This window comes from Vanacampus margaritifer, chromosome 3, assembly GCF_051991255.1.
Source record: "Vanacampus margaritifer isolate UIUO_Vmar chromosome 3, RoL_Vmar_1.0, whole genome shotgun sequence".
NCBI classification, from domain to species: Eukaryota; Metazoa; Chordata; class Actinopteri; order Syngnathiformes; family Syngnathidae; genus Vanacampus; species Vanacampus margaritifer.
The window spans coordinates 5,074,405-5,097,265 of NC_135434.1; the positions used below are offsets into that span (position 1 = coordinate 5,074,405).

The following is a 22,861-nucleotide window of genomic DNA, read 5'->3' on the forward strand; positions in this document are numbered from 1 at the left end:
GCTGCTCTTTTTTTTTTTTTTTTCACACTTTGCCTCACTATCGCTATCTCACGATCACATGTCAAGAACAAAGTGGTGTGAGGAGACAACACGTTTTGATATGCTTACCAGGGAAGCGCCAGTACCTCATTTTGTTCAGACCGTACGACGTCTTGAGAATACCTCAACTTACAATTTTGATACCAGCCATCATTCAACCGATTTCTCTCTTTTGCTTTGACTTGAGAGCACAGACTTGAAATACAAGCGCTGTATAGCGGCAGTGACTCAAATGTCTTTGAAAGATACAATTAATGAGCATTTATACGAAAAAGGCTTCAAGCTGTTTATTGCCACTCCCAGTTCAAGTTTACTGCCAAATTTAAGATAAAACAAAAATTACGTTTGGTGAATTTAAAACACAACACATATTTCAGTCCACTAGCTTAATGCTAACGCTAAATAGCATCTATGTTGCTGTGCTTTAACAACAGATTGGACAGTAACAGGGGAGCAATTCATTTAATTTCCTTTGTTTAACCAGGTAAGGCAATTGAGAACACATTGTCATTTTCAATGCACACCTAGAGGCAGTTCAATGTCTTGCCCAAGGACACTTCAACAGCAGACAGTGACAGGATCCAAACCACAGACCCTTTGATCAATAGAGGATGCATTCTACCAATTAAACCATATTCACCCCAAAAATGTTGTCACACTAAAATTGCACTCACATTCATATATTCTTTATCCTCTGTGAAGAATGACTAATATTAGTATTGTGCTGATGAGCTAACAGTCGAGACATCTGTCTGCCTTATACTGCCCCCAGGTGGTCAAGGCGGTCACACCAGAAGGTGCAGCACAACGGCGTGACAAAAACTGATATGTCATCACTGTATGTTTTTATTAAAGGGATACTTTGATTATTTTTCATGTACAATTAATACCTTTAAATAAAAAAAAATTCCACTTGCTGTCCACTGAAGATGACATCACATGTGCCGAGGAAGTAGGTAACGACCAATCATGGCTCTGTTTGCTGACCCATCCCAGAAAAACAGGTGAGCCATGATTGGTCGTTACCTACTTCCTCGGCACAGGTGATGTCATCTTCAGTCGACCGCAAGTACAAAAATGAGTTTTAAAGTTATTTACTGTGCAAGAAAAATAATGATGTATATAAAAATGGTAACTTTTTACTGCTGAAAATGGCTCAATGAGTGCTCAATGCAGAAAATGTCATTTTGAATCGCTACTGCCACGTGTGGCCAAAAAATGAAACTGCACACTCCCTTTCTCACGTACACACCGTACATATGATGTCACATCGGCAGACATAGTGCGTATGGCAGCTTTCCAAACCGATGACAATGCAGCTGTGTTTCTCGGTGGCGGTCTACCAACGTGATTGGTCCGCCGAACGTGACGACGGGCCCTTCAAGCGTCACTTAAGCAGATGCGTTTTCCTTTATCATGGAACGCGGGCCCCAGAGAGGCCATCCCACACTGTGTGTGTGTTTTTTTTTTTTTTACACGACGGGACCCCTGCCACTTCTCTCGGCAGGGTCCAGGTGATTAGGGGCCCCGACTATTGGCACGGCCTCAGCGCATTAGTCGGAACAATGTTTGTCGTCAGAGCTAAGTAATAAGCATCACATTAGTGGCAAGTCTGAGTGCGGAGCCTAAGCAACAACGAATGCTTGGGATGCTTGGAATGGAGGTGGGGGGGTCATTTAAGTGGCTCAATGGATGCTTAATTAGCTTACTTAAACGGTGAGCTTATTTCGTCATTATTTACCGTTGATTTCACTCAAACTATTCACTGGTGCGTCCACGCTGTTGTCGGGAACCTCGAGGCGAAAAGAGCTGTCAAAACGCTTTTTGCTAATCAAAATGTAAAATTCCCGCAATCTATATCGGACCAGCTAATAGTGACGCATGCCGTCGACTTTAAAAGCGCCGAACAAGCAGAGGAGTCATTAAAAGGGGTTTGCTGGGGCTATGAGGTGCATCAGTAATCATGAGCTGTGAAATCCAATCTAGTAATGAGCTCGATGTGGTGTGAAATGTTGAAGGCAACGCCGTCGCTCGCTGCTTGCCCTTTGCAGCTCGGGTCGCTCTCACTTTCGTCATTAAGCTGGAAGCTGCGGCGCGGCGACAGCCTTCATCTCAGCCGTGGCGAATGAGACTTCAGGCTTTTGCAAAAGATAATGACTTGAATCGCCGACTGTGGCGGATGAGACTCCAGCCACAGCTTCTTTTCTAATTATACCTTGTGTACCTTTTTCTCAAATCAGCAGATAAGCAAATTGGCTTGCTTCTCTCACCTTGCGCTCAAATTGCCTTGTTAGGAAATGTCAAGCGAAGCAGTTGCTAAGGAAATCACAATTGATGGTTTTATAAAGTGGACTGGCACATTCACATTATTCCCAACTCGACTTTATTTGTAGAGCACTTTTAAAAACAACAAATAAGTCTGACATTAGACATGAAACAAAAAGAGAAGTTTAAAAATAATAAAAACAAGGGCTCAACAGATGTGGATTTTTTTAAGCAGATGTTGATTTCAATTGGCAGATTAATTAAATAAATGTAATAAAATAAGCATTTAAAAAAGTATTTTAATGCTTTAAACAATAAAGATATTAATTACAGGAAGAACCTTTGTTCTTTAGTAATTGGTTGTTGTTTTTTTACAACAGAAAGGAAAATCGTTATTTTATTTTATTTTGCTTTTTTTTGGGGGGGGGGGGGGGGATTTGAATGTCATTATCTTGTAGTTTTAAAAAAAAATGGGCAAAAATCTGCAGATTAAGTCCTCCAGACGAGTAATCGATCGGGCCCTAATAAAAACTGAAAAACAAGTGTAGGGTCTCATACCAAATTCAAAGCCAAGCAGTGAAAAGAGGCTTTAACTCATTCACTCCCAGCCATTTTCACTGAAGCAACCCCCTTCGCTCCGGGCTGTTTTACTGGATTTTGAAGGCCCACATAATATTGTGTTCTATTACTAAAAAAAACATGGAACCTACCAAAAGAAAGATTAGCGTCTCTTCTTTCATCAGGAAAAAAAAGTATAATTGTATCTGTTTCCATTTTGCAGCAATTAGCATTAGAATATAGCTAAATTTCATCATTATTCACAAACCTGTTGAAAACACTGACAAAAAGAGCTTTTTGCAACATGGCCCTGGCTGATCTCTTATACTCTGCTGCCACCTGCTAGTCGTTTTTTGTTATAAGTACCATTGCTTTAAGCGACCTCTTCGTGTCAGAGACTTTATCAAAGCCTTCTGTATGCTCTAGCACAAAAAAAAACCCCAAAAACGTATAAATAAGTTTTGGGGAGTGAAGGTCAAAGTATTAAAAAACGTATTTATATGTTTTTGGTTTGAATGAGTTAAAAAGGAACGTCGACCCAAAAGATTTCTTTACTATAACATGTTCTACGCAGCCCCACTAATTTAAACACGGTATTCTGATGAATATTTTTTGTGTGAAATATGAATTAAGCAGCAAAATCCACCCATTTTTATCCATCTTGAAAACCTGCTTGACTGCTGACGACTGAAAATGACATCACAGTTGCTCAGGGCTCATGTAACGACCAATCACGGCTCAGCTTCAGAAAACAGGAGATCCATGATTGGTTCACCTCTTCAGGTCAGAGGCTGCATCGAAGTCTTCTGTTTGATCTTGCATCCCCCATAAAAAAACATTTAAATACGTTTTTTGGACCATAGTAATATTTCAAATAGAACGTGTTTCCAAATTTTTGGGAGCAAATGAGTTGAGATGAGTTTTTTAAATGTCATTCCAAAGCGTGGGACTGGAAAAGTTGCTTTCCCTCTGAGCTCCTACAAAAACCTCAGTACCTCCAAAAGTAGCTGCTCAGATGACCCGAGGCTCCGGTCAGGATCATAACGAAAGGCGCAGGTCAGAGGAATAATGCAAGGCAAGACCATTTCAAGATTTGAAAACAAAAAATAAATCTTAAAAATGAACTTTAAAGTTCACAGGCAGCCAGTGGAGGGAGGACAGAATCAGAGTTATGTGCTCCAGTTCACATTTTGGCTGATGTGCATTACAGCAATCCAGCTGAGATTTGAAAAAGGCTTGGAGGACTTTTTCAGAGTACCGTTGTCCAAGGGATGGGCTTTATTTACCTTACACTTCCAGTGACATGTCTAAATTCCAACACAATCTGTTTCATGACACTAGTTGACTTCCAAGTTGTTCAACATCAAAACTTTTTTCAGCATAGGAAATAATGTTAACTCTTTGACTGCCAGACGTTTTCAGAAAAGGGATGCCGTGGGTGCCAGCCGATTTAAGCATTTTTGACTGATCTTTCAAGGTCCACAGAAAATTATGTTTGGACTATGGAAACACACATACTACCAAATGAAAGATTGGACTCTCATCTTTCATCAGAAAAAAAAGTTTGTTTCTACCTTATTCCGTTTTTCAGTAATCAACAATAGAAAATGGTTAGTTTCACCTCTGTTTTGAAAAAAAACGTCTTTTAACGTCTTTGGCACTCCTCCATAGGATTTTACTAAACGTTATTTAACGTTTTTGTCAGTCAAAGAGTTAAAGAGGATATGGCCCCCCAATTTGTTTTTGGACAATAATATGTTCTATGCAGCCCCACTGGTCTAAATATGATATTCTGGTTAATATTGTGTGTGTGGAATATGAGTTAAGCGGCAAAATCCAGCGTTTATATATCCATCTCAGGGGGCGGCCATTTTGCCACTTGCTGTCGACTGAAGATGACATCAATGTTGCTCAGGCCTCTGGTAACAACCAATCACAGCTCAGCTTCTGAGCTGTGATTGGTTGCAAGGGGCAAAATGGCCGCCCCCTGAGATGGATAAAAAAAAAAAGGATTTTGCTTCAAAACTCTTATTCCACAAAAGTACTATTAATCAGAATGTCATGTTTAGACTAGTGAGGTCACATATAGTAAATTATTGTCAAGAAATGTTTAAGGTTGAATTCCACTTTAACTCTTTGACTGCCAGACGTTTTCAGAAAAGGGATGCCGTGGGTGCCAGCCGATTTAAGCATTTTGACTGATCTTTCAAGGTCCACAGAAAATTATGTGTTTGGACTATGGAAACACACATACTACCAAATGAAAGATTGGACTCTCATCTTTCATCAGAAAAAAAAGTTTGTTTCTACCTTATTCCGTTTTTCAGTAATCAACAATAGAAAATGGTTAGTTTCACCTATGTTTTGAAACAAACGTCTTTTAACGTCTTTGGCACTCCTCCCTAGGATTTTACTAAACGTTATTTAACGTTTTTGGCAGTCAAAGAGTTAAGTAAATGAATGAAACCCTCACTCAAACTCCAATAGCTTTTTAGGCGATTTGAAATGCCAGTTTGTGCCGGTCATGCGTAAAGTGCTACAATTGTAAATAACTCAATATCTTATCACATTTTAGGCTCTGATAATCATTAGACAGCACAAGAAAATTCTAGAACTCGCGTTAATCTTTCGGCTGCTCCTCAAAAGATGGGCTGGCGTCTCGCAGGATGTCGCGTGACTCTGCGCTTCTCGTATTGTACTTGGGATCGCTAACTCTCCGGTGTGCAGCGCGACGTTGGTCCCACTCGCCAGGAGAGCTGCTTCGGAACGGAAGCTAAGAAGTGATTCTTACACTGTCATCCAATGGTAATCACCTTAACGCAATACACAGCTGGCTTCCATTGAGATTCAAACGCAGCGTTTGTTACCAAACACAGGCTGTGAAAGGCGGTGCCAGGGCATTGTGATGCATTCCTGGTTTACACGCTGCCCTGGCTTTCTCATCCTTCATCACTCGGTCTTGCATGCGGAAAGACTCCCAAGTCACGGAGCAGTTTCCACAGTCCTGCTAAATATAGGCTGCTGCGAGTGTCCGTGTCGGCTTAGTTAGTATTGATGTTTGTGCAGGTTTGAGTGGCAGATGTCACGGTCTGGTGCTCAAGGGGAGGGGGATTCATTTGGAACCCTGGTGTGGTTGACGCCGCCGAGGTCGCGGCTTGGGCATTACACGAATCAATGGGATTAATTTTGATTGAGATCTGCCGTATAATCTGACTGAATATGATGAAAGCTGAGAGGGGAGGAAAGAGACGGAGATGAGGAGGATTATGACGGTCTAGATTAACTGGGTGGGGGGGGGGGGGGTCATGAATTTGTGCTTTCCAAAAATCAATGACTTCAGTTGAGTAAAGTAGCGTGAATCAGAATGTTGCGTTGTGTTGTTTGTAGTCGTTACCTAAAAGAAGGTATGTCAACTGGCGCTGGAACAAATTACCAGCAGGAGTACTGCCAACCTGTACCGATATTAGTATTATAACGATACAGCTGTTGTCATTTAGGTAATGTGTGGGAAGCCATCTGTGCAGGACTCTAATCTGCAGTGTCACACATGACTCGTTCATGTTTACACTTATCATCATTCAAAGGCTTTGTATCGAGATGGCTTTATCACCTTCCTCCAAAGCCTGTCCTCAATCCCAGCCCGAGTTGTGATGCCCAAAATCATGGCTGTGGATCATTAAAACCAGGAGACAAGGGGATTATTTTTCAAATCCCTACCAGCCCTTCCATAAACCTGCGACTGCGTCTCCAGGACGACTGCTGTGCCCGATGGAAATGAGTTTGAATGCTGTTCATTTGCTGGCTTCAATCTCCACTGTTGTCTGAGAACAATGACACCACGGATTAGGGAAGGCGTCCCCCGGCGCTGTTGCCGGATGCTTGGTCCTCGGCCACGGGCACGAGTGCGCGGCCCGACGTGAACCTGGCGGGCTTGGGCGCCTGCCCCGTGCCTCCTCCGCACAGCATGTCTGACATGGTGCAAATTGACCTAACGCGTGACGGGATGTGACCTCGACTTGTCTTCGAGTTGCTGATGAAATGCCAGCAGATTGTCTTTGTTCTGATTTGAATTTGCAAGGGAAGGACGGATTGTTCTTTTTAAGGCTCAGTTCTAGGAATCAAATCCAAATGAAGGAAAAACAATAGCGTGTCAGTTTCTGTCATCTGGTAGCTTCCTCTTGTCATGTTAGCAATCAGTCACTATGAGTGTGACTCAGATGAAAGATGGTTTGTGACCTGTGGAATTCAAGCCTGCCCCGCGCTTGCCCGGTCTTGTCATCAGCCGCCACACCTCCGCTTATTGCTGTCATTAACCTCTCATTCCAATACACCGTGATTCAGCCACGTGCATCCTCCTACGAGTCTCGACTCTCGAAAAGCCGTCGGAACGCATGAGGCTTAACTCCCCCTCGGGCTAGGTTTCTCTTCTGCTCCCTACAGGTTACAATCTCGTCAAAGCCTTAAGCAACGGTTCTACAAGGAAATGAAAACCGAATTATTTTTCAATGTGGCGCAAGATGACTAAATCAATGAGTCGTCTGTTAGGCAGGTTTCTGCCAGTTTGCACGTTGTTGTGTTTCTCATGCAATTTACCCTGCCTGAACAGTCCCAGATTTCAGTGATCATTCTATTGAAATGTTTCTTACACATTGACTGGTCCACGGAAAATTGAAAGTTTTCTTCCTCAATACCACAAATGAAGCAAAAGCTCAGTGGAATACGGCAGAAAGCTGAAAATCAACTGGTGGAAACACACGACTCGGTCAATCAGAATTTTCAGCCCATTTTGCTAAAACTTTATTATTAACTCATTCACTGCCATTGACGGCTATAGACGTCAAAAATTCATTTGAACTATTTCTATTAATTTTTTCCGCTTTTGTTAACAAGAGCATGAAAACCTAGATTTTTTCATTGTACATTTAGAACAGATAGAAAATTTGTGATTAATAGTGAGTTAACTAGTGAATTAATTACAATTACAAATTTTAATCGCCTGACGTCCCTAATTTTTAATAATCTTTTATTTTTTTTAAATCGTGATTACATAAAAAAAAAAAAAATAATCGCATGACTTCAATAGTCAACTCACGATTAATCACAAATGTATCTGTTGTAAATGTACAATAAAATTTTTTTTCTAGGTTTTCATACTCTTGTTAACAAAAGTGGGAAAAAAGATTAAACTAATCAGAAATAGTTCAAATGAATTTTTGATGTCTATAGCCGTCAATGGCAGTGAATGAGTTAAGCTGATCTCTATAAGACATATAGAAAACAGTCTTCAACAACTCAAGGATCAAAACCAAACATTTTTTAAATATATCTTACACAGGTCAGCCTGCCCAATGTTGTCACTGTTTTCTGATGTCAGTTTCAACTGATGTATTGATTCTATCTTGTTAACTTTTTACTGCCCGCAAGAAATTTCAAGCTTTCTTTTTTTTTTGGGGGGCAAATGGCAATAGAGAAGCATGCTTTTTTTCTTCTCCTTCTTCTTTATATCTCTTCTTTATCCGTGCTAAAAAGAAACCCTCATTTATCTACAGATCTGACAGTTCTGGCTTACATCTCAATAAATATAGTACCAATCTGGGATGAAACATTGAAGTTAAAAATAAAACCACGATAAATAACTGGCATTAAGTTCTTCCATTTAATGGCTGACTGCTCTCTGGTTCACCTCACAAGCCTGGAAACGCGCATGCAGAGAGGGCTGTCATTTTCTTTGCGCTCCACATCTGCCTTCTCTATTCACAGCGGCAGTGCGGGTACGATGCCATCTTTCTTGCCTAACGCTCTCTCTCTCTCTCTCTCTCGCTCTCTCTCTCAGAGCCACTACGTTGCCTCCTCACCCCCCTCCGCCTAATCCCGAAAACCCCCCCGCCCCCTCCCCCCACCGGTGCCTGCATACAAGTCAGGCCATAAATTGTGGAAACGTGCTGGTGTTAAAAGCTTGTTAAAGTGAGCGCCTTGTCTCTGCGGAGAGAACCCTGAGCCCTTCCTGCATAGAAATGGGCCATTTAGTAAAGGAATCCCATAAAGCACATTCCTCGTAAATTGGGACCGTTTGGTTATTTTTCCTCTCTCCTTGGCCTCGTTAAAACGCTAATACACGTTCAAGGTGCCCCATATTACTTCACGGCGGCGGTGTCAATGTGTCACATCATATTTGATGGCTCTCATTAACTATCCAAGCATGCAGTAACGTAGTCGTCCGGTAAATCTGGTCTGAACTCGTCATTTTGCGGACGGCCAGGTTTCTGAGTTCATACTTTATTTTCATTTCCTGAATCCGCACCCGACCACCCCCCACCAACCACCTCAACGCTCCCAATATGTTGCTTACATTTCTCTCCTATAATTTGGAGTCGAGACAAGCCGACCTTTCCTGCTAACCAAACACTCACGTCTCTATTTCTGTGTAACAGCAAAGTAAGAAGTCAATGAAGTTTTTTTTTTTTCCTTTTGATATGTTGACAAGCCATCCATGCGGGGCCCACTCAGTCGGAGCAGCAGGAAAAGCCTCAGGCGGGAGGCGCTACACAATGTCGACTTCTACTTCACATTCATCTGACCTGTGCCTTTTTTTTTCTTCTTCTTTTTGTCTGTTTCAGTTGCCTTCCTGGGAGACATAGCTCTGGATGAGGAAGATCTACGATCATTTAAAGTGGATAGAATCATAGATTTGGCCACCAGAACAGTTCAGATTGTCAACCGCACAAACACAGGTAAAAACGATATAACATTTCAAAGCAACTGCTCTGGCCTGACCTGCTCCTATTATAGTTGGAGGGAGATTAAAAATAGCAGCACGGCATTCGTTTCTCAGGTGATTTAAGGCAGAGTTTTGAACAAAAACTGTCAATGGAGGTTTTGACGTTTTTAAACCCACAAACGTCATTACGAATAAACAAACCATGTGCAGCAGTAATTGCTGGGTTTTGTTTAGCTAAATAGTCTTCCTAAATGGAAAACTGCTGTTTAGACAACAGCTGTAGGATTCACAATTCTATAAACTACAGCAGTGCATGTTCCAACATGCACATTCATGTTGTGGCCGCCATGTGAAGGCGTAAAAAAAATAAAAAGTGCTGATGTAGTTTTAGGAATACCTGTAAAACAGCAGGATGAGACTTGATTTGAATTTTGTGTTATTGTTTTCAGAACTTAACAAGGCGTATTGTGACTCTTATCCAGTCATATTAAAGCGAGTCCTAAGTTTGTCTTGAAAAGCTTCAAAGGAACCCTGACTGTAATGACAAGTTTGCTCTATATTATTTATTTGGTTGTTACTAACATAACTGTGAGATTCATTTTCTCAAAAATCATTTCCAGTTTAATACCTTTTGTAGAAACTTTATTTGGTTTTACGTAGAATGGCAAAGTGAAACTCCTATAAAGAAAGCCTCGTAGCGTTCCTAAAGAAACAATATTGTGATTGGGAGCTGCTCTTATTCACCAGACACATTCAAGAGTTTTGATCGTCCATTTAGGAATGCTACGGAGACTTACCTTGCTTTCTTTATACGCGTTTCACGTTGCTGCCGCCATTCGACGTCACTACGCACTGAATGCGTTGCAACGTAAACAACAATGGCGGCGTACGCCCAAATAAAGTTTCTCTAAAATGCATTAAACTGGAAAAGTTTTTTGAAAAATGAATCCCATAGTTATGTTAGTAACAACCAAATAAATTATATAGAGCAAACATGTCATTACAGTTGGGCTTCCTTAAAAATATATTTTTTAAAGAAATATGTATACGAGAAAAAAACAATAGATGGCTTCAATAATTCAGAACTCACCAAACATTGATTGTGTTGCACAATTAAAAAAGAAAAATCCATTCATTCAATAGCATTTTTGTGGTGACTAAATTTGCTCTACTTCTCTTTCAACCCTCTTTTTTTTATTCACTTTTTCAGGCTCAAGCAATCAAAATAGTCAAAGCAGACAAGACTCTCGCCGCAGGAAACGAGCTGCCACGTCCAGACCTGAGCGTGTTTGGCCTGAAGGTGTTATTCCGTATGTCATCAGCGGTAATTTCAGTGGTAAGTTATGCCTCCTTGCGAAAATAATCACGCTGGCTTTTAATGTGCTGCAGATGTTTCGATTTCATTTGAACTTGATGAAAGCCAACGGCTTGCACGGAAACAACTTATTGATAGAAAAGTCATGTAAAAAAAAAAAAAATGTTTTGTAAAGACGAATGGGATTTCGACCAAACCGCTGAAGGTTAAATGACTGCATCCTTCTTCTCGGACCCCCCCTCCCACCACCGCAATGTGTGTGCCCAACTGGCATGATCTCACCCTGTGTCTCGTCCCATCCAGGCAGTCAGCGGGCTATATTCCGCCAAGCCATGCGGCACTGGGAGAAGCACACCTGCGTGACCTTTATCGAGAGGACACAGGAGGAGAGCTACATTGTCTTCACCTACCGACCATGTGGGTGAGTCAGTGGGGTTCGACGCTCCGCAAAGCTCTGCTCAGCCTTCCTCAGCTCCGGCTAATGATTTCACGCCGATGTGCGTTCCTTTTGCTTCCCGCTCGGCAGCCTTTTCATTGTTCCTCTGAGCCGTTATTTTAGACTTCTACCGGTCCTCGGAGAGACGGCCCATTCTGTGGCCAGGAATGCTTCCTGTATGTCGTCATCACAGTGCATCAGTCACTGAGCTCTTGTGTCATGCGTGTTGCACACCCACCGCACCCAGCAGGGAGACTTCCGCAGCCTCCGCTCGGCCCGGTTTGCTTCATTTGATTGACCTTCACTGTGTCCACTCAGCGTTTCCCTTTAAGACAGAACGGGATGTTTGTTGTGCCAAGAACGCATTCACAAGCTCACTGCCGTTCATTTGAGGACTACAGTAGTACCTTGATTTCTGAATTTAATTTCCGAGTTATTTTTATTTTTTATTTTTTGCTCTGTGTTGCGAGCCGAAATTTGTGATATGAGCTAGGGCTGTGCAATTAATCGAAATTCAATTACAATTTCAATTATTACACTCCACAATTACAAAATCGGCATAATCGTAAATAAAAATTAAATATTATTCATGCTAATTTTGAGTTGTTTAAATTGATATATTTGCACCTTTTTATTTTATTTTAAAATGACTAATTTAATAAATCTTGTTTGGTCCAAAAGGAACTTGCACAATTATAGTTTCAAATAAATGTATTTGTCTTAATATTTTTTTTTTACATGTTTAAACATTTTCTTTGTACCAAAAAACATATCAATTATTACTAAATTAATTGTGATTAATATTTTCTAATATTTTATTTATAAATTTCAAGGTTTCCAATAACAAACAAAAAACAAAGCAATACAACAACAAAAAGAAACAAAAGTTTACAAAATAAAAATAATAAAATTGTAAATAAAGAGAGCCCTCTGTCAACAAAAAAAGTTAAAATAATAAATGATAACAAAATACAAAAATCAACAATCTGTAATCATATCAAGCTGGGTCACCATATTCAAAAAAAAGAGTCCAAATTGATTCAAAGTCTGCTAGTTTTCTTTGAGTTGAACATAAAACATAACATAAAACATTTTCTGGTGTACAGTATGAATTACCACCCAACTACCTTTTGGACTGTCACACCCTCTCACCTGGTGCCACAGCGTTCTAAACAGGAAAGCGGACACATTTCATCCGACTGAATTTGTTTCCAGTCAACCGTCGCTAGCCATTTTTAGCTTGCTAACCGGCCTGGGGTGCAACAGGGATGGCATTATCCACGCGGGCGGCAGCGGTTAGCAGCGGGAATGCCTGACTCTGGCGCATATTCAGCAGGCCCCCCTCTGTCCTTTGCAAAGTTCAAGGCGTGTCTCAGGAGAGCCTGGCTGGCCTTGTGGTAATTAGAGAGCGGCATCTGGCTCGCAGGGGCCGCCATGCGTGCGCCCGTCCTCCATACACCATTACCGAACCTTTTAATGTCACGCAGAGAGGGAGCGCTGGTGGACCCTGCGCATCTGCGGCGGCACACCAATAAATGAATGAATGTCACGGCTCTATATATGGATGACTCCCCCTATTAAGTAGAGGAAAGGTTATTGAGAGCATATCGGTGCAAGAACTCAATTCTCCTTTTTTATCGCTTTTACTAACTCCGGTTTCGTTCACAGCTGGCAAGTCCAAACTAATCTTCTTATTCCGTTAACACTGCCGCTGCGTGTCTGTCTCTCGATTGGCAGGTGCTGCTCCTACGTGGGACGGCGCGGAGGAGGCCCCCAGGCCATATCCATTGGAAAGAACTGTGACAAGTTTGGCATTGTGGTGCACGAGCTGGGTCACGTGATCGGCTTCTGGCACGAACACACGCGGCCCGATAGGGACGAACACGTCAGCATTATCAGAGACAACATTCAGCCAGGTACGTTTCAAAACATTAGCGAGAACATCATGAGCTTAGTGTTGTTTCATTTTTTTTTTTCCGGTTCTGAAAAATGCATTCTGTGCTTGCGTGCAACTCATTCAAACCCCCAAAGTTTTTTAAATACTTTGAAAATCCTGCGCTCCCCAAAACTTATTTATACGTTTTTAATGTATGTTTTTTTAAATGTTAAAGCATACAGAAGGCTTTGATGCAGCTTCTGACCTGAAGAGGTCGCTTAAAGCAATGGTATTTATTACAAAAAACGGCCAGCAGGTGGCAGCAGAGTATAAGAGATCAGCCGAGCCAGTCCTCCAATAAATACGACCACATAGGTCGTTTTGAAAAGGTGCCAAATTATCAAATTACCGGCCAAGTGAAAAAAAAAAAATGAGACTTGAACCCGGTCGGAAGACAAGTGTATATCCTATTTGGCCAGTGATAGTTTTGTGAGAATAGCTGGGAGTGAATGAGTTAATAACCTCTCTCACAGTGAGAAAAAAAATGGAGATCAATATCAATATCTAGATGGTACTAATTTTGGGTCTCTTTATTTAGATTAGGCAGGTGTACCTAATGTTGTGGCCAGTGAATGCACATTAGAAAGTTCAACCCCGGTTTCTTTTGCCCATTCACAGGACAGGAGTACAACTTTTTGAAAATGGAGCCCGGGGAGGTGGATTCCTTAGGCGAAGTCTACGATTTCGACAGCATCATGCACTATGCCCGGAATACATTCTCCAGGTACGAGCCAAACCATGTTGGACTCACATGAAAACTGACATTTTGGTCAAGTCATGCTGTGCCCTTAGCAACCCTTTAACCCATCATCTTGTTTTCCGTTCTTGCGCCTCGTGTTTTATAGCTTTATACAGTATGACTGTAAATGTGTTGGTGTCCTCTCAATTGTACGTGGCAGTTAGTTTTCGATCGAAAGCAGCCACACACGTGAAAAAAAAAATAACATCCACCCTGAAGATATCAAGTTTTAAATTCGCACTCCTTGTCCTGCATGCGGATTATTTTCTTAGTGCTTGTGACATAACATAGAAAGCTACTTTAAAAACCTTTTAGAAAAGTCGGTGTTTTCTTTTCTTTCTTTTTTTTTTAGAAATTGGTTTTGTGATTTTATTTCAACATCACCCTCCAGCACCGCACTTAACTAATGTGATTTATGTAATATTTGGACAGCGGCTCCTTTTCAGGGTTTCCAACAGTAGTAATACGTCATCTTTATTTAAAGAACAAAATCTGTGTTTTTTTTCCCCCTTCATACTGAAAACAGAAAAGCCAACTAATGCATCGGCCTTACCGCCCTCCCTATGCCGCACCCCGGGCAATTGTCACACTGCTGTGTCGGTGACAAAAACACCGTCATTATTGTAGCACACGAGCTAACGACTGTTTTCTGAAACGAGAGCAGTAAAGAGCTTGACATTTTGAACAAAAGCCGGTGAAGTGTGTCCCCTAGCCAGCGGACTATTGTCAGTGAAAGCATGCGGAGCTCTGAGTAAAATCAAACCTGGTCACCAATCAATCGTTTCCATCTTGTGCCCCGCATTACGTAGCTGAAAAGCGGGACGAGCCACGTTTCCCTTTCAAGTAAAAGCCGCGTTTTTTGGTAGCTATATATTAAGCATTTGTGATGTGCAAGCCACTTCCCACAGCTTGTTCAAATTAAGGCCACTCTCCCGCTTTACTGCCGCTTTTGTGGCGGCAGACCTCATAAAACCGCCTCAGCCCCGCGCTTGCAACAGCGGCCTGGCTTTATCGCAGCAAAATGTCGACGCGCCACTTTCAGGGCTACGTGCAGTCGCTCGTAAAAGTTGCTCTTCCACCTCGTTATCCCGGTGAAAGGCTTTTTGAAGAGCTTTTAATGATCGGTAATGTAATGCAGAGGCTACGGTTGTAGACTCATTTTCAAGGTGTTTTAACATCTTTACCTATCCCATTAGGGATATATATATATATATTAGGGATATATATCCCATAGGGAATGGAAAAAAGATGTTAAGATTTAAAAAAAAAAAAAAAAAAAGCGTGGCTCTTCAATCACAGATTACAGATGTAACTCTAAGTTACTGTAAACAATTAACATTAAGAATATTTTTTAAATATACTTCATGATTACTTGTTTCTAAACACATAATACACGTTTGAAGATAATGGCTGAAACCGTGCAAAATTGTGGCCATCTGCCCTTAAACAGTTTTCAGTGACTCACCTGGTCCCGGCCATGAGCCCCCTGCCCCCCCCGCTGTATAAGAACTGAAGCACCTATGCGCGCATCAATAATTATGGCCTCGCTAGAGCGCCTCGTTGTCGGCTGTGAGTATGCGCACGTCACATAGTAAAAGATGGAAAAGTGATAAGGGGGGGGGGGATTTTTGACTCAATAGCTATTCAGCCTCCAGAGGCCCAAAGCGGATCAAACTTGACAAAGTGGCATCCATTTTTCCATGTTGTAATAAATGTATTTGATTGGCTGTTGCTCTTTAAATACATTTCTTCTGTCATGCAGCTGCTTACTGTAAGATAATGATCAGAAACTCTTCACCACTTCAAACACTTAAATAGGAACAGCTTTGACAATTTTAATCATCAGTCTTGTCTTAAAGGCATCGTTCTTGATATAGCACTCTTATTGGATTAGTAATAATAATAATAATAACAATACATTTTATTTGCAGCTCTTTTCTATGGAGGACCAAAACTGCCAAAATATAAAAATATATAAATGACTACATAAATAAATAAATGACTAAAAGTGAAAATAAAACCGGATGTAAAAAATATAATTCTAAAGTTAAATACAAAAAATAAATATAAATGGCAATAAAAACAACAATAAATAAATAAATAAAAGTAAAAAAAAAAAAAACGGGATATAAAAATAAATATAAAAATTAATATCGAAATAAATGCAAAAACAAATATATGAATAGAATTCATTATCAATCAATCAATAAAAGCACACTACTCTCACATTTATTTATTTCATGCTGCAGACGCTAGGTCCTATGCATTTATTTATTTTTTATTTTGGCAGTTTTGGTCCTACATACCTTTTAGGACAACAAAGGTCGCCGTACAAACATAAAAAAACAAAAAAAGCAGAATCAATTTTTTTTTTAAAAAACTCATTAGATCCACTTTGCTGAATTAATTGATGTAGAAACATTTCTGCCCGGTTACTCAAGTTTTCCTTTATTTGGAGTGTACTGACTGCAGAGCCAAAATAGCCATGTAGGAAGAACAATGAGTCAGATCTGGCTTTTTAGTCATCCGCTGTAGTCAGAAAAGCAGCTCGCCGCAAAGTGACATTCTCACACGTGTCATTCTTTTGTAAGAGTCGCAAATCATTCTCATCTGCGCCGTTTGTTGCGTGTAGGATGCGGCTTAAATAGTGTCTGTCAGGCGTGTTTCGCAGATTTCTGTGAAGGTGGGTAATTTTTTTTTTAATGATTTACTATGCTCTCATTTTTTTCAGACAGGGGTGTGTAGACTTTTTATATCCACTCCATATGAAAACAACCCTGCGACCCTTGCCTGTATTGGATCGCTAAATAGAGGAAACGGGGCTTGCAGCTGCAGTCAAACAATGCGGGCTTCTACCTAAAGCAAAAAAGGTTTTGACATGGCGCGGCCAGAGTGGGTGTAATTTGATATCTGGTCACACACAACTCAAAATAACAAAATGAGCGAGCCTGGACTATGATCATCACTAGCCCGGTCTGATATGAGAAGCAGCTGTTAGCCGCTCTTTTGTTCTCCAAGAGCCACAATGTCTCTCCAGTGCCTGGTGTTGGTCTCCCGGTGTACGCGGCTCCTCTCCAATCAGCTGCTCCGCTTCTTTGCAAGCAAACGGATTCCAGGAAGCAGAGAGGGAATCTTTGTCTAAACACACTCTGCGGCTGGGCGCGAGCCAACGCACAGAGCGGCCCGCCTGCCCGTGCGTATAGGTCAGGAATGCGCTCCACTTAGTACGGTGGAGGTGAAATACGCTTTGAGTTGCGTTTTGTTTTTACTGTCTAGACTTACAGGAGAATAATATATTAAAGAGGAGCATTTGGTATGTACAGAAATTATTCCATGCAAAATGATCTGAGAAATTACTTCCACTGTCAAAATGACCTTCGTTCTGATTTTAACCTTTTTTATAATGCATCTTTTCATTTTTTTTAATTGCACACTTTATTATTGCAGCAAACTGTGTTGCCTTTCAACCTGCTTACCATGTGAATGATGAACCGCCATCATGGCATCCTGTGTGTGTGTGTGTGTCGAATGTGCCCCTCACTCCTCTCCAGACTCAAAGACGCAAAGCATGACAGCCAAAATATCCTGCTCGCAGTCCACAAACCGACGTGTGAAGTTGTGGCGCATGCCCACTCTTTTAGACTGTCTGTGCTGTGCCACAGAGCACCTAATAAATGAAACGGCTTCAAGACCTCAGCCAGGTTCAAAGCAATCCAGCACTTTGGCTGAAACAAAGCGCCGCACATTAATAGCAATGGAATGTAAAACGTAAGAGAAACATAATCGGCCAGCTGATTTTTTTATGCTAATTATAGCCGTTTTTTTCCCCAAAAAATGGCAAAAATCGATTGTGTTATTTATTTATTTTAAGTTTTTGATTCTCTCCTCTAGCATCAAATACTAAAGGACAATGTAATGTAAAACACTCAAATGTACTGCCCGTAAATTCACATTTTTATTTAGTTAGTTATTTAATTATTACATTTTTTGTAAGTGTTAAGGGACTAAAAGTTATTTTATTCATTGTATTTATTTATTCCACCGTTATCAGTATCTGCATCAGCCTAAAAAAAATCCTAATCAGTCAGCCCCTACAATATAATTTCAAAACAATTAAAAAAAAATTTGACTCATGCTGTGTTGAAAGCCAAAGAATAATATTGCTGCTATGGATTTTTTTTTTTAAAGTAATAATTCAGATATGTTGAAGATATGTTTGTTGAGGCGATACATAGCATTGGTAGTACAGTATTACATTTTTTTTTAAATGTAATTTTATTCTTAGGCGGGGTCTTTGATAAGCCCGTAATGGGTTTCTACCTCACCTTCACGTGTTGTATTTATCTAAATTTTTTTGCTGCCTTATTTGTATTTTTTTAAGATTGTGTGATAGGGGTGTGCCAAAAAAATGGATTCTCATTTAGTACGATTCAGAATTGATTTTAAATGTCCCAAAATCGATTTTATTTAAATTATTTTATACTGTCTACCCTTTGTTTGTGTGTGCCTTTATTGGGAGCGCGTTTCATGTTGTACCCGATATGGCCACTTAGGGGCAGTGTGGTTCCAAGCGGTCTGATACACTTAAGTTGTAGCTACATTAGAGAGTAGAAGGGAAAAGTCACGATCAAGTTATTGCAATAAAAGTTTTGTTTTTTTCAGCGTGGAGCCGTTCTTTTGAGTGATAAAAGTTCCGCGAGTAGAGCGCTAATTAGCATTAGCGAGTCAGACTGGAGTAGATCATTACGATTTCTTGAACATCTATAAATCATTGTCAATCAAATCATTTTTAATCAAAAATCGCTCTCAATCGAAAATCGATTCCGAATCGAATCGCGCACCCATAAATCGGAGTCGAATCGTGAGGCATTCAAAGATTCCCACACCTATTGTGTGAATAAACAAACAAACAAAATATTGGGCTTTAAGGTGGGTTTCAAAAATGGACGGTGAGGGTGTGACAAATGCAATAACAAACCACGATGAAACCACAATGTCCCTAGTGGAGGTAACAGTTGGCACTTGGCAGAGGTAACAAAACACCCAGTTAGCCTTGGGCTGCGGGACCTTTTGTCGACCCCCTGCACCTGATGAGTTGGTAAGACCGCTTGTCAGAATACTTGATCCTCAGTCGGCCTGCAGTCTTTTCCGGGTCGAGATGTGGATTTAACCTCTTGATCTTGTTCTGTGGCAACTTTCGACACAATGGCCGAGCCCTCAAGTATGTTAGGCCGATAATCTCCCCGGGTCTGGTTTCACTTCAGCGCTGATTCGGTCCCAATTTGTGGATTTGTGTTGATCAGTAAAGACATGAGAGGAATGACTGCCACTGCTAAGGAATGTTTCACACAATTCTATCGGAAGGACTGTTAGCTTTTCACAAGTCATTCCAAGCCGATTTTCCTGAGAGCTGATTGGCTGATTCACCTGTGCAAGGTCTGGATCCTGTTGTACATTAAATCACCGTGGGAAGCCAGGGCTTTTGTTGGAAGATTTCATGGTTCCTCTTAATGTTTTGCTGGGACAAGCAAGGCTCCGTGCCATGGTTTTGTCTGTGTTGCATTAGCCCAAGATGGAGTTCTTTACTCCAAAATGTTTTTTGGGGGGGGATCAGCCCGCGGAGCGCTGCCAACTCAAATAGAGACCTGCCAGTGTGCCCTTTGTCTCCTCTGACACCGGCTAGAGTAGAGTTTTGTGTTTTTCTCTTCTCCAGAGAACCAGCATATACGGACATGTGGAGGCTCAAAGAGAGACAAGCAAGCAGGAAGAGTCTTAACTGTTAGCTCAGGCCGCAGTGTTTGCACATGCCTGGCATTGACAGGCAGGTCGCCATGGGAACGACCAGGGAACCAGGCCGCTTGCTCGCCAATCCTTCAGAGAAAAATGGAGATGAGAAACTAGCAAAGTGTCAAATGAGACAGCAGTGTGAAAAGAGTCTTTCGGGACTCATTCTTCTCTCCTGGCCTTTCGTAAAACCAAATATGCCACACCTGACCTTTTGATAACGATTTCTGTCATTTTCGACGTCAAGATAAGGACGTATGACTCCTATAAAGAGGGCGCGCACAATGCCAATATATGGTTAATATGGCAAACGGTCCCATGTGCAATTAAAATACTTTATATGAGGAAAGTCCCGTGGCAGTTTTGCTTTTTGATCCACTTCAGGTGTGAGTAATTAATGCTGATGGGTGTGGCTGTGCATGTTGATTCAGGTCAATAATGAGTTCTGATGTGCAAGCCAGGAATGTGATTACTGGCCGTTTTTGACATGAACAAATGAGCGAGGTAAGCCAAATGGTGTTGGTCTACCACGTTTGGCAATAGTTTCTTGTGAAGGTACGAGGTACAGAACACGTTTAACTATCTGAAGGCAGTGCATTAAAATTGGTTCTGTGAGAATCTAAATTGTACAACTTGAATCAAAAGCAAGAAGAGTTCAATTGGAGATCAAGTGGATTCAAGCAATGAAAGTCATGTAAATGACATATTATTGATTATATTTACATTGCTTTGAAGTGGGGTCACCAACTTTTTTTGCTACGCTGATTAGTGGGACAGGGTACCAGTTTGATACATTATTATTATCGCCGCAACAGAAAATTGCCAGTTTTTCTGAAAAAAAAATGTCCCTGTTCTTTTTTATTTTTTTTAATTTTTTTCTTATTCTCCACCTGTTTTTTTAATATTCTTTTTCTTTTTCTGAATAATTTTTTTCAGTTTTATATATATATATATATATATATTTAATTATAGATGACAGAATATAAACATTTTCCCAAAATCAAAGAAAAAAAGTGTTCCACAAAATCATGAAACATAAAAAGAAAAATGAAAAAAAGTATTTAAAAATAAGCAAGCAAATATTCCATAAAACAGAAAATCAAAATATCAAACAAAAACAAAGCCCATATATATATATATATATATATATATATATATATATATATATATATATATATATAAAGAAAAGCAACATTTTCCAAAAAATCAGAGAAGAAAAGTCAAAAAATTATGAAATATTACACAACAAAAAAAAAATTTTTTTTGTTTGTTTTTTAAACAGAACAAAAATAATTTCACAAAACAGAAAATCAAAATATCAAACAAAAACAAAGCCCATATATATATATATATATATATATATATAAAGAAAAGCAACATTTTCAAAAAAATCTAAGAAGAAAAGTCAAAAAATCATGAAATATTACACAACAAAAAAAACTTTTTTTTAAACAGAACAAAAATAATTTCACAAAATAGAAATATTAAACAAAAACAAAGCCCCCCCAAAAAAATTACTCCAAAAAACAGGACCTGTGGCGTCCACGGGCAACATGTTGGTGACCCTTGTTTTAAAGACACAGATCCCATAAATAGTGGCGTCGGGGTCATCGGGTTCACACAACAATTTGGTAGTAGTTAAACCCTCTTATGTTGAAACTGGATTAAAATCAAGCATTTTTGAGCAGGCCTCGCGCATTATATTCAGTGCACATTGTTTTCAGTCATTCGTAAACCACCAGAGACAAGTTTTAGTTTTCATCCCAAATCCTGCATTCTTGTCGGAACGGGCTCCCAAGGGTCATGCGGCACTAACGTCCGTCTCCCTCTTCTGTGCATCGCAGGGGCATCTTCCTGGACACCATCCTGCCGCGCTACGATGTGAATGGCGTGCGACCGCCCATTGGCCAGAGAACCAGACTGAGCAAAGGGGATATCGCACAGGCACGCAAACTCTACAAATGCTCCAGTAAGACCAAAATGGCAGATCACCCGTCTGCTCCGGGCTCCTCCCCCTCTTGTCTATTTTTGCACATGTGTGAGAGATCTGCAGTTTTTGTCCCGCTTTCCCTCAACGCATCTCCGACTGGGTGGGAATAGCCCGTCTTCTACTTATTGATGTGGCGCGGCTGCTCGGCTTACGGCATCCCGGACTCCCGAGTGGAGAGGAGTGTAAACAGGAAGTCATCACAGATACACGATGGTCATGGTTAACAAAATAAACCGCTACACGGCGAGGAGGGTTACTTACATAAGCTGGCCGCCTTTGTGAAGCGCTTTGTGTACACTGTGTGACGTAAACAGAATCGATTGCGCTAACGTTCGTACATCAGGAACAGATTTGATGTCATGCAGTTAATTATAGGTCAGGTCAGGATAGCTGAGCTGTCAAACAACGATGGCGACGGCTTGTAAAGTCAAACCAGCTGGCCAGGCTTTACGCAAGGCTTGAGCTGGCGGTTTGAACCTTAAACAGGACCTATATATATACAGATGAGTGTTCAGTATATACATCTGCATTCGCCTGACGTCATCTCCCTCAATGACGGTCTTGGAAGGAAGAAACCCCCCCCTGTGATGTGGCAGGAGCCATGTTTTTCCTGGAAACCAACAAAAAAAACTTCCACAAGCCACGAATCTCCCATTCAAGCTCCATTCCTGGAAATGTTTGTCATCCCCTACATGAGCCCCCCCCCCCCCCCCCCCGAGTGTTTTTTAACCATTTCCCATTATTACCCACAACTCATCGCTAAGGGCTTCCTTGTTTTCCATTTACACCCTATTGAGCTACAGTTGGGGAGAGATTTTAATTTCTCCTGCTACGTGAAACAGTTCAAATAACAAGAGGGGCAATAACGAAGGCGTCTCCCAACGCAAGACACAAATCTACGCTCCGTAATTTCACCTCATTAAACACATCCTCGGCCTTCCCTTGTTCCCTCCCGGCGCCTTTATGCTTAATTTTGCCAGTTAAGCAAGTGCATCGCGTACATAATGTATCGCATCCTCTGGAGAGCCGGATTATTTATAGAGGGCCAGGTTTATTTTCAGAGGACGCCTTTGAGAGAGTG

General features: G+C 40.9%; 1 protein-coding gene across 2 annotated transcripts in view; it reads left to right on the plus strand.

The window, feature by feature from the left end:
• The window catches only part of bmp1a (bone morphogenetic protein 1a), a 43,175-nt gene that overhangs the window by 4,565 nt on the left and 15,749 nt on the right, over window positions 1–22,861 (plus strand). For both annotated transcript variants that reach the window (XM_077560838.1, XM_077560840.1), the window contains exons 2-7: window positions 9,480–9,593; window positions 10,791–10,916; window positions 11,199–11,316; window positions 13,069–13,247; window positions 13,886–13,991; window positions 21,635–21,759. In XM_077560838.1, coding sequence (XP_077416964.1) covers window positions 9,480–9,593; window positions 10,791–10,916; window positions 11,199–11,316; window positions 13,069–13,247; window positions 13,886–13,991; window positions 21,635–21,759 — 768 coding nt within the window. The remainder of the gene's footprint in view (window positions 1–9,479; window positions 9,594–10,790; window positions 10,917–11,198; window positions 11,317–13,068; window positions 13,248–13,885; window positions 13,992–21,634; window positions 21,760–22,861) is intronic.